General features: G+C 37.9%; 1 protein-coding gene across 1 annotated transcript; it reads left to right on the forward strand.

The window, feature by feature from the left end:
- Positions 1 to 3444: 3444 nt before the first annotated feature.
- LOC108958383 (zinc finger protein 2) lies at positions 3445 to 4219 on the forward strand. The gene has a single exon (XM_018870643.2). It carries the CDS (start codon positions 3589 to 3591, stop codon positions 4054 to 4056), a length of 468 nt encoding a protein of 155 aa, XP_018726188.2. The 5' UTR covers positions 3445 to 3588; the 3' UTR covers positions 4057 to 4219.
- The last annotated feature ends 9091 nt before the right edge of the window (positions 4220 to 13310 follow it).

A 13310-nucleotide genomic window follows, 5' to 3' on the forward strand; every position in this document is an offset into this window, starting at 1 on the left:
CGAACCTTATCTATCTCTTAATGATCAACACATAATTCCATGTCCCTCGGCATGTCAAGATACAAGGGAACACGCCCCATTAAGAAATCTAATCGACCTGCGTATAGCAAAAGGAATAAGTGTTCCATACCTTGAATTGATACCAATGTTGACTAAAAAGATAAACTGAAGATCAGCAAGTTAACAGCAACAAGCAGGTTTGGCAGTATGTGTGTTGTCTGCGATTGAGGAACAGTAATCGCCGCAATCATAGCCGATCTCCTTTGATCTTAATGCAGATTTAATCAAACTTCTTAATCAAGATGGTTTTATTAATGACTGGACAATGATGGGAACGATATTGTAATGACTTTGGAAAAAAATAATATTTTGGATTTCGTTTGTCTGCCACTCTACTGTTCCAAATTTGATGGCCATGTGCTTTGATTCAGTCATTCTCGATTTTTTTATGCATTAACTAATACCCACCGATAAAGAGAGAGGAGAGAGATTCCTACAAACGCAGGTTCTTGTAGTTTTGTCGGGAGGAGTTATTTTTTTAGATAGACTCCGACGCTCGTTTAAGTGTCGCAAATCTTTTCTTTGATTTCTTGAACATCACATTAGCAAAAAAATAGATCATTTCAGTGCGTCCTACGATATTTTCCAGCGATTTGTCCTACTTGACTTTTTTTCTCCTTAAACTTTAAGTCCGACGTGGTATTTTTTTTTTTTTTGAAGTTTAAGTCCAAAATGTCAAAAAAATGAGATGGCCTAGCACTTTTGACTATAACGATCCCTTTCGCTGGCTCGGTGTTATCCTTAGCGCTATGGCTCCGCTGGGCCTGGCAAATTTCGTTTGAACCGTCCCAAGACAACCATCGGGTCCAAGAAAATTGAAATCTGCTTGATTTTTGTCGGGATTTTGGGGCAGGGTGTGATTGTAGGACGAGGGCCTTTGTGGCGGGTGGAAATGGAGGGGAGTTCAGGTGGAGTTAGGAGGTGTTGAGGAATGATGTCGAATTGATGTGCAAGACACTACAAGTTGAATACAAGCTCTTTTACTTGGATCTGAAGGAGAATCCTTACGGCCGCTACCTCAAGAAATCTGATAAGATGTCAGCCACGTGGTCCACCGTCATCTTGCCCTTCTCCGGCATCTCCTGGCTCCCGGATCTCTTCAATTACTACGTCAATTTCGACGATCGAGAGATCTTTTGTGGAACCGTTTCCAGCTCTTACTCACCATTGCAAATTTCGGCGTCTAAGTTTACCCCATTTCATTGGCTGTTGGGTTAGGATTCGAAGAACACAACGATTTTAAACCCAATTTGTTAATTTGGGGGAGAGAAAAGTGATGCATGACATTTGTACTACTGATTTTGCTGACTTCACTTTGTTGATGAATCACCTACGGTTCACGTTAAAATATTGTTACGTTGGATTCTCTGGCTACAAAAAATGTCGATGGCAATGATTGATTTTTTATTTTACTATTACAACACTCAAGTGATTGAGAAAAGAAAATTATGATACTGAAGTGAGTGTTGTATAAAGATTATGACCTCTGTAATGTCATTTTCCTCCAATAAATTATACCAACTATGTGTCAAGGTAACATATATATCTTACTCAAAATCACAGTACGCATTGTAAAATAACACGAAAATTAATGAATCTTGCAAATTAAATCTAATGCAAGAAGAAGAAATTATCAAAGAAATCAACGAGTTTATAATTGCTTAATTGTGCAAATATTTTCCAGCCCTAACTTACTAAGAAAATTCACAAAGAGAAAACTTTATCATTTATATTGTTTGCTCAAGTGTGAAATAACCTAGTAGGATTCTGTTTTTACATATTTTTCTTTGACTTGCCGACTCAAACTAGGCATCCAACTCTAATGTTGGAAGTGTTTAATAATTTCTTACTTATTTGGACGTCAAACCATAATTTCTATTTGAATTTTGGAATTGCTACTTAGATCATATTATTTTCACGGGCTTAAATTCAAGATGTGATTTGACAATTTTCTACCTTAGCTCAATGTTCGTACCCAAGTCACAATACTTATCATGCATGTTAGCTCTCCCAACACCTCGACAGGCGCTCAACCATCACAGACATTTATCAAGCCAAAGCTGAACTTAGATTTCTCTAGAGGAATGAACTTGGTCCACATTTCTATAGGATTCTCCACCACAAGAAGCTTCTTTATGATTCTATCCTCTTCGGATAGGCTATATCTAACACAGTTATTTCAGTAACCAATGAACTCAATTTTCTAGTGATATATCTAATTTTCACTTAACGCTCCACTCCTCCAACAAAGTCATGTGACCACATCGCCTCTTCAGCTCCTTTCTTTTCACCATGTTTCTTACCTTAGTCGTCAATGAAATCATTGTATCTTTTAACAACTCTTTCCAACTTACAGCATAACTGATAGAAGGATAGACATAATCACTCAAATATCGGACATCTTTAAGTGTCCTAAGTGACCACCCAATTTTCGTTATACTACCAAAATCACATCCTCTAAAACATAGAGCAACCTCTATCGACCTCAGCAAAATCAGGAGAATCCATTACATAGCATTTACAATGTAATCCATGAATTAGGTAAACATTCTTGTAACTGCACGTGAAAAATCAAGTGTAGATGGGTAAATCGCCTTGATGATCCTCTAACGTTCCTGTTACTGTTGAAGTAGATCATGGCATTTTTTTTTTTTTTACCGAAGTTACTGAACTTTGATTTTAGTTTTCACGTTGTCACTCTGTTCAAGGTCCGATAATGACTCACGAGAAATTCTAATATACTCAAGATTAAGAAATTTTACCAAATGGGATCAGGGAGTTAATTATTACAAAAGCAAACTCTAAACTCAAAGACATAAATCAACACTCTCCGCCCCAAAGATTCCAAGAGGCAGGCAGACACAATTATTTGTCCTATAAAATATGAAGCAATGTTGGAGGATTCTCCTTCAGACCATTGCAAACTGGTCTCTTATCATGTTGTACGTCCGGGCTAAGTGAAGATTGTTTCTCTTGCCTACGCTACTTTACCTGTCATAGGCAAATCTGGCAAAAATATATATAATTTGCTAGTCCAAAACCCGAAACATCTATGCATGGGTTAAACTAGATGGTTATATAGGTGTGTGTGTTCGTATAGGACAAGAGAACGCGTGAGAGAGAGAGAGAGAGAGAGAGAGAGAGAACCGCAAACTTTTGTATGGACCGACAGGGGATTCGAATGCTGCCATTAACAGAGGCGACAAAACCTTCGATTCCCCACTGATCTCCCCATCTCTTTGTCTCTCTTTTACACACTCTCACTTAAACTCATCGTTTTCTTACTCTTGTGTCAATCAGTGGATGAAGTAATAGTGAATCATCTACCCCAATATAATGCAGCACATCCCCTCTACTTCGCATCCCCACTCTTACCCATCTCTCTCTCTCTCGCTCTCGCTCCCGTGAACCGTAACATCACTTGCACTCAAACCTTTCCTCAGTTACACGGTTCTTGGTTCAATCATACTCTCTCTCTCTCTCTCTCTCTCTCTCTCTCTCTCTCTCTCTCTCTCTCTCTCTCTCTCGATGGATTATAATTATCAACCCAACACTTCCCTTCATCTCAGCTTACCAAAAACTCAGCCCAACCTGGAGCTTTTCCTCGATCGGTCGTCCTCCTCCTCATCATCGCCACGCAGTCCATCCGAAGTAGCTCGGATGTTCTCGTGCAACTTCTGCCAGAGGAAGTTTTACAGCTCGCAGGCGCTTGGCGGCCACCAGAACGCGCACAAGCTCGAGCGCACCCTCGCCAAGAAAAGCAGATCAGAGCTAGGCTCGGCCATCAGAGCTCCTGCAGCGCGCTTGCCGTCGGGCTCCAGTCATGCCGTTCGCATTCATCAACACCACCATGAGGACCCAGGTAGCTTTCTTGGAGACGTGGGCTACGGAGGGGAGCGAGAGATGGCGAAGTACGGGTCGGCTTCAAAAGGGTATCGACCAGAGAATACTCATCAGGAAGAGTTTTGTCAGCTTGACTTGTCCTTAAGGCTCTGAATCGATTATTTTTGAAGAAAAAAGCCTAAGAAAGTAAAGATTAGTATTCAACTCATGAGACTTATTATTAATTGTATTTTACTGGTCAGAAGTTGCTGATAACTTGTCGCTTCTTCGGATCGAAGAACAAGTTGAGTTGAAGTAAATGCTTCAACGCTGATCAGTGGAAGGAATTGCCTTTCTTCCTTTTCCTGTCTTTCGGCCCTTTAGAATCTATCTGGGGACAACCTCGTCGCCACACGCGTTGGTCGGTCCATGTGCTCAAGCTCGTTGACTTTACTTAATGGAAAGTAATTGATGATTGTTGAATGCTTTTGCTGGTGCTCATATGCGTTAGCCGTTTTTACATGAATCGGGTGTCCGCACTTTTTTGTTCAACTAGACTATTAAAGAACTCGTCGAGCTCGACAGCTTAAATCGACAAGCGATTTGTGTACGCAATCCACCTAATAATTTTTGCGGACATGCAACATATCAAATTCGAGTAAGTGTGTAAAAGCTACATAGAAATTTGCCCATATTGGCAGCCAGGAGGTGGGGCCATCACCAAATTAAATCTGCTATAACCTTTTTTTCTTTTCTTAAATTCACACACGTGATATCGACAAAAAGAAAAATCACGCAAATGATTGCTGAGATGTAAGCTAATGAACCCTAATATGCTTATTCGAATAGTATGGTGTTACGGCCCCATTTCTTCCGTACTTTTTGAGCTAAAGAGTAGGGTTTTATGGCAAGGGATGAGGAGTGAGTATGCATAAGGGATAAAACAATTGGCTTATGGGAATAGCGTCAGGGTGTTTGTAGCTGGAGTTTTGGAGTGTATCGAATACTATCTTAGAGGATTTTTGAAGGTAGGGTTGACTTCCCTTACATAAATTGGTCCAAAGTTGATGTTGTTTTCTTGATGAGGTTATGATAGGCCGAAACTAGTTGTTGTTTTGAAGTGATCAGTGTGTCTTGCTCGAGGGATTGGATGCTCGAGCTTAATTGGGCATAGTATGATTCAATGTGAGGATGTGATTTGCCATACCGTCCTCAGGAATGATCTATAAAAGGAAGGCCGATCTACTATTCTTAGCTCATTAGGCATCACATGGGCTCATTGGGATGTCTGAGCTTAATTGGGCATGGTAAAATACATTATGAGGATATAATTCGCCATATTTTCCTTAGGAATGATCTATAGAAATAAGGTTGCCTTGGTCCTTTCAGCTCATTAGCTGTCACACAAGCTTGTCCTTTGAGGTGCTAAGGCAATAATGGGACCCTTCAGTCCTCAATCAAGAAACTGTCCACCCATGACAAATTGTATCAAAGCAGAATCCCTCCAATAAGTGGGTGATTCAGAGAAAATCTGTGTTCTACCTAGTCCTATGAGAGCGAGGGGTGATTGTCGAGGCTATAAGGCTCTAACAAGGTGTGGCTCCTACCGAGCTTCCAAGATGGCAATGAGTAGGACAAGAATAAACTTAATTACTCACCAAAAAGGAAAACATTCCTAGATCCTGGGGAAATCTCAAGTGGAGGTCTCTTATCACGTTTGAAGTGAGGAAAGAAACCTCGACTGGTTTACTAAGACCAGGCGAAAGAAAGTGCTATCAAGGGAGCGTAGTTGGCTCAAGATACGACACTTCTTAGGGAAAGTACAAGTGTTTAGAGATTCATGAACAACTTAATTAGGAGAAGCTACAAATGGAGTGTATTGGCTTGTTCTGTTGGGCGAGCATTTGCAAGCATGTAAGTCCCAAAGGAGCGGCATTGGGTGTGGGGCATAGGGAAGCGATATAACAGCTTGCCATAAGGGTGTCGTGAAATTGGATGGGTGAGAATGTCCCAACTTGATTTCTCTCGTACCTTTGTAGACTACAGAGTGGAGTTTCATGACATTGGGATGAAGAGTGAGTGATGCAAAGGAGATGAAACAGTTGGTTTGTGATAGTGAGTTTAGGATATTTGTGCTACGAGTCTTGGAGTGAAATAAATATCATCTTAGAGAATTATGAAGGTGAGGTTAGTCTCATGTGCATAAACTGGTCAAGAATTAATGCCGGTCTTTTGATAAGGTTATGGTTGTTGTGACTCGACCTCGGCACACCCACAGATGTAAAGGTAAGGTTTAGAGGTGAGTAACCATGAGATTGTCCTCATGACACGTTACTCCAAGAATGCCATCACTTCATCCTTTGGGTTAGTGCCACGAGGTTATTGGTCATGATTGTGAGCTCTCCCAAACTCACACCTCACGTGATAGTAGAATTTTGTCGTGACTCTATCTCGACACCATTTTTCAATTAAAAGACAAAAAAAGCATCGTTGATATTTGATTTTTAGTCGACGCATCAAAAAAGGTAAAAAATCGAGATTTGGATTTTTGATTGTGATGGAGCCCGTTTCTCAATTAAAAAGTATCATTTTTTGTTTCTTTCTTTTGCAGTGCATTTTCTAAGTAATTTTCTATCCACTTTCAAGAAAACCCGAAAAGTCAAATGGTTGACTTTCAAGTTAACTTTTGATTAACCCTCTCACAAAAAGTCAACTCTGGGCCAAAAATTGGTTTTTTGCCATCACTTTTCTCAAATTAACTTTTCAAAAATTCAAAATTTTAGTATCAACCTTTAGGAAAAGTCAACTAAATGATTAACTTTTGGTTAAATTGACAAAAATTTGAAAAAAATTAAAAAAAAAACCAATAAAACACTTCTTTTTAGTGTCAATTTGACTTACGTGTTTCAAAATTCATAAAATTCAATTAAGAATCTTGTTTTTCGAATTTTTCGATTTTAGATTCTAAATTGATCAAAAATAAAATTACTTTCGTTTTAATCATAATTAGGTGTGGTTCATTGCATGACATTTGGTCTAGAGGTTATTTTTAATCCACTTGTTCATTGAATTTCGTAAATTATCACATCGAAAAGAGAGTTGCCATTTTAAGCCCTAATTAGAGGGCCAAAATCGATTTTTCATGATTCACAAACGGATGATTATTTTCCACTCATTTTTCTTAAGATAAGTTCGAATCCGGGGTCAATTTTGAGAAATTCACATTAGAACTTTCCGATTTGAAGGATTTCACTCTCTCAATGTAAGAAAATCAAGCTGTCGAGCTTTAATTGATGAAATTTAGGTTGACCCATTTAAGACTATGGTTCAATTTCATGAATTTAAGTCCAATTTTAATATTAGACCTCAATTTATTTTTGGCCTAAGTTTTGGCACTTTAACCTAAGGTCAATTTAAAATTCATTAGGTGATACTACAAATGGGTAATTAGTTAAATAGATCTATTGCAATATTAAATGAATTCAATTTCAATTAATTTACAATTTTGGTCAAAAAATTGCGAAATTGCTCATTTTAGCCCTTAAGGCTCAATTTCATGTACTCATGATTTTGGTCTGTTGTTTACAATTATTGCTCAATTAAGTCAATAGAGTCCATGAATTGCATTAATGGAATTCCACTAGCTTAATTGGATCAAAATTGGACAATTTCTTCTCAAATCATGCAAATTTTTTCTTCAATTTGGTCCCTGGGGTACCAAATTGCACAATTTTGAACCCACAAGGACCATAGAGGCATAGACTAGCAAGAACTCGCCAAAACTAGTCAAACCGGTGTGAACCAATCTGACCGGTTGTTGGTAGGACAGGTTGGTTCGGCCGCTTGTCCACCGGTTTTGGACCTCCGGTAATCAATTCTAGGCTTCTCACCGTGTCAATTTTACCCCTATGTCTTTACATTTTCGCGATTTTACAAATTAACCCTTGAATTTCAGAGATTTGCAATTTAGCCCCTAATTAGGCCTCTAAGTGCAATTGGCCTCTAAGTGCAATTTTAATTTTAAATCCCAATTTTTGCAAATCGGACCCAGTCGAATAGTCTCCCGACACTTCTTAATGATGTTTAGCCCTTTAAAATTTTGATTTAGCCATCAGATTAATATTTTGATCATCGGATCGAACCGATGACCAAGATAGGTTAGGGTTAGTATAAAAGGGTTTTTCCCTCCAAATTTTAAAGGAGGCTCACTTTTTTTACAAACTCTCTCTCTCTCTCTCTTCTGCCTAAATCGCCCTTTCTCTCTTTTTCGCGCACCTGCTTCCACCAGTTCACGGTCGCGCGCTGCCCATTCTGCTGCCTCCGATCATTCCCCCTGGCGGCTACTGTCCTCTCATCCAACTGCAACTGTAGATCATGAGATCTTCAATCTTCGATTTCTTTGAACCACCGCACGGCCTCATCTTTCCTGTGGCAAGTGAACCGCCGGTTGGATTGGTGAGCCTCATCTTATTGATCGACAACTAGCGGTGGTACGAATTGATGCCGACCACCGCCAACTGAGCTCTAAATTGAACCCCAACCTTGTTGTGGTCGAGCCTCTATCGAAGACTCATCAGATCTTTTCTGATAGCTGGATTGTTTACCAGCGGTCTTAAACCGATCCAAACTGGACGGGTTTCATTTAATTGGACCAAATGGTGGTCACCGGAGGTCCCTGAGGTCATTGATCACCTCCGATCAGACATCGAACCTGTCCTTGAACTCTGGATGGTCGGAGCGCAACCGATCAACTCTTTAGCAGTCCATTCCTTCCTCGGCGCTTGAAGACCGATCCAAACATGGACCGATTTTACTCAATCCTTGAACCGACAGTCCAGCTGGCCTATTGGTGGTCCGAGGTAATCCGATTTGATCTTTGGAGGTCCATTCGTGCTCCAGCGACAATTGCTTTGTCTGATTGCATCAAAATGGATGAAATCACATAAAGGTTTGTCTTTAAGCTTGAATCCGATGAAGCAAAGTCGATGTATCTGACCAGAGCTGGGATTCGTAATTAGATCAATGAAATATGTTTACATCAAAAAGATTATGCGATTGTTCAATGATTTGTTGAGGTTGAAGATTGATTAAAGATGATTTATGCTTGATTGAGCATAATAGATGCTAATCTGCAATTTTTGTGCATATATGATGTGGTTGTTATTGGCCTAAAACGAGGTATTGGATGACCTTATTTGAACTCAAAACCTTCTAAACTCAAAAAGTACATTCCGAGACCTTTGATTTGATAGGTTGCATGCCCCAAACAGACAACGTTTGGCCCTGAAAAATACCTCGCAATCTACTAGATTATGCAGATTTCTTAACTCATTTTTGGTTATGTTCTTATTCTGCCTCTGGACTTTGCTATTTTTGTGCCCATTTCTATTATTGATTTTTTGAGAAAATTTTCTTGATGAGATTTATTCCAAATCATCTCCTATATAACATACTTTTTTCCTTGATTTTTTGGATTAGTTTTGATAGGTCAAAATTGCCTAGATCTGAGCATAGGTCAATTTGCCCTACACTAATTCAAGATGTATTTTGGTGAAAATGAGCATATCAATGGGTTCTTGTGACCTTAGCATCTTTATGAAAATTGAAATACACATTGTGCGCTTTCTATCGATGCATGATTTGTATGATTTCATTGTCATTTGCTATGTCAATTGCGTGTTTAAACACATGTAGATTTTGTTGCAATGAGTATGTTTTGTAACATGTATCTGTTTGCCTTTTTCATCACAATTCATGTGATCATAATTATCTTTGATCATTCTATGTGTCAAATTTTTTGTTAGATTTTTACACGTTCCTAGGTGACCAAAATCAAGCATGTTTTGTGATTTCATGGTTAGATTAATGCCTTATCATGCATGCATTATCTCATGCTCGTGCAGGTCCCTTTTAGAGACCAAATCTTGTGTCAATGCCTTCTTGACTATAAAGTGTGCATTATAAGCTTCATGTGTATATGTGGCTTGTCATGATTGAGTGCCATGTGATATGCGAGAATTATGCCACAATTAGGCTAGTTGCACTTTGAAATCATCAAGTATATCATTATAGTCTTAAATCATGTTGCATTGTCATTGACTTGTATGACACCTTTGCATGCTGACTTAGAGGGAAGATGTTTACCTTAATCATTTGTTGCATCCAATTCTTTGTTGTGTGTGAATTTCATGCAATTTGTGGATTCCATAAGTGATTTTAAGACTTAATAATGCATGTTTGTATTCTGGTTTGTTAATGGTTGATACGCACATTTCCACAAACCTCAACTTTAGAGCATTGAATTGACTTGAAATGAACTCGAACCCTTCTAGGAAGTCGTAATGCATGCTTAGACCCTTCAAGTGTCACTAATTTCATGCATTTTACTAATTGTTAGCCCCATTTCCATTTTTTCTTATGTTAGAATTCTGACCTAGGATTAAATTCGGAACCTTGTTTCTATCCTTGTTTAGGCAAACTTTTGCTACATTTGCATTTTTTTAGTAAAGATTTTTGAGTCAGACCCACCCCCCCCAAAATAAAGTTTGTTTGTTATCCTTTTATCTTCATTGTGGTGAAATTTTGTGGTTTTTAAATTTCATTTGATAGGGCAAATCTTGATTGAAATGACTTGATGTTCTGCTGTTTTGTCAAATTCCTGATGCGATGATATGCATTGTTGGATTTTTATAAAATCGTGATTTTCTTTTTTAAAGAATATTTCTTATTGAAAGTTGTTTCATATTAAGTTACACATGCTACGTAATTTTCTCAAAGGTAAATAATTAATGGGTGCCATTCAATTTTGCTGATTTGACATGCTTTGTCTGTAATGTTCTGTTGTAGACCTTTGTTGCGATTGCCTATCTAGATTTTTTTATGATAGCTTGTGCATGGAATTAGGACATGTCTTCATCATGAAATTTGTTTCAAATCCCTTGATCTTCATCGTCAAAAGGTTTTCAATAAATTAATGGACCTTTCAATCACATTTTTTTCTCAATCTCGATTGGAAATACTTGTCTTTGCACAATGAAATATCTTTAGCACATGTGATGTTTTCAATGTCCAAGAATCTTTCAAATACTTGCTTTGACATTGGAAAAGTTGAGGTTGAGACTGTATTTAAAATGTATGTGATATTTGTGAGTGCATTTATGTGAGCCCCAGACTAGTCTTGGCGATTGAATGCGTTCCATAACCGAGACGTCCCTTTGTCTCAAAACTTTATTTCCTTTTTCTTAAACATTTCAAATTCATCTTTGAAGCATCACATGAACCACTCATGCATGAAACCATGTCATTCATTATAAATGCTTATGTTGTGATTGACACATACCTTTGGAATAAGCGACCCGCTAATGGTTCACTCACTTGATTGATTGGTTGAGAAATAAGGCTTAAAAGGCCCGCTTGTGTGTTTAATTCATGCCAATGAGTGCAGATTTTATATGTATATTAGGCACGATGCTTGATACCGAGGGAAAATCTTGGCCATGCAAGAACACAAATGGTAATAATGGCTATAAATCATAAAATAAATTGGGTAAGTGTCTAGAAAGACCTAGCATGAATTGCAAAGGTTGACCCTGAGGCCCAAAGTTGGTTAATTTTGAACCTTGTTCCACTTGATTGATTACTCTTGATTATATGCCGTGCTTTTGACTGTTTTGATGTGTATGAATGTTTCTCTCCATTGTATGGGCTTAGTTAGATTTAGGTTAGGATTAGATTAGGCCCTCAAAGGTCGAAGCTCACAAAGACACGAAGATGGTATCATTCATCCTTGACATATGTCTCAAGTTTCCTCATTTGTATAAATACCTAATGAGTTGCAAGTTCTTTTCTTTTCTTTCATTTTACTTTGTTTTATTTCTTTTCAATTTTTTTTAGGATTGCATGATAAATTCATTGCTTTACTTAGTTGTTTACTTACCACCTCATACTTTAAATTCAATTGTGTGCTTTCTTTTATCTTCCTTGGAAATAGAGTGGCACGAAAATTACTATCTATGTATGATCACTTAGTTTAGGTTAAATGATCACAAGAAAGTAAAAAAATAAAATAAAATGCATTGGCACCTTAGGTAACACGATATACTATTAGGTATCAAAATGGTGCTAATAGAAATATTAGCGTAACTCAAGCCACCGAACCTAGATATCTAGTTGCATAGAAATGGAGGGACTACTCCCGACCCTTGATTGAGTTCTCTTGCCGACCTCAATTCTAGGAGTCACCACTAGCCTCGTTTTTGGAGATTAGCTAGAAAAACCCAATCAAGGGTCGGGGTGTTCCCTCAATATCCAAACAACCACAATAACGCCCTTTCGGTACCTAACGGTCATTATGTTTCTTAAGGTATCCATGCGTGTCTTTTTACTTTTTCGTACAATAAGAAATTAACAAAGTGATTATGTGCAATGGTCGGTTTCATATCATTCAACTTCTAATTAAAAGAAGGAAAAGGAAACAAACATTAAGAATTTAAAAGACAATGTGGTAAGTAAACACACAAAATAGTTTAAGAAAATTAGTAAATCTAACATGCAATCCTAAAACAGGAATAAAGAAAGTAAAACAAAGGAAAGGAGCCCACAACTCGTGGGCATTTATACAACGTATAAAATGTGTGACATCATAATTTTCAAATTTGATTTTGATGAGATGAAATGACCTTTTCATCGACGTGCCTATAGCATTTTTCTTGGAGTTGGCCACTCACTAGTTAACTAGTCTATCGGGTGAAGCCGTTAAGAAATCTAAATGTAATAAACTTGAGAATTCGATCGAGAATTGACTGCTCGATCGTGCTAATCTACAAGGGTCATTACGGCACCGTCAAAATTGATTAGCAAATGGAGATAAGTCGATTCAATAGAGGTATGTGATTAGTGCGTGGTAATTCCACCTAATTGCAAAATTTATGTTGAATAGCATTAGATCGATTTTTCTATCATTTTTGTACTCTTGTCCGTATTTGAAATCTCGAGATTTTCACGACAACTAAGAGTCGCCAATATGTCGAAGTATACGTTGTGCCTCGAAAATAATCGACCATGGGTTAATTGTATTAAAAATTCCTAAAAGCTACTCGGTAGATTAAGATGCGATAAAATTGCGTCAGATTGAAATTAACCGTGAAATTGAACTCGATTTCAAAAATTAAAAGTTTTGTTGTGTCACGATTTATTTTGGAAACATCGACTCATCTTCCGAAGAATTTTCGGCGATTTCAGGATTTTTATGGAAAATCAATTCGGACGTTTCAGAAAAAGAACGAAAATTCAGATGGGCCAAATGAAAGGGAATTTTGGCTTCCAAACCAAGCTATTTGGTGATGGGAACTTGTAGAAATTGTGTGGGCTTTTTCTTCAACAAAATTAAACATCGAAATGGAGAAATCGAAGAAGAAATTGAAGTTTAT

This window comes from Eucalyptus grandis, chromosome 3 (genome assembly GCF_016545825.1).
Source record: "Eucalyptus grandis isolate ANBG69807.140 chromosome 3, ASM1654582v1, whole genome shotgun sequence".
Classification (NCBI taxonomy): Eukaryota; Viridiplantae; Streptophyta; class Magnoliopsida; order Myrtales; family Myrtaceae; genus Eucalyptus; species Eucalyptus grandis.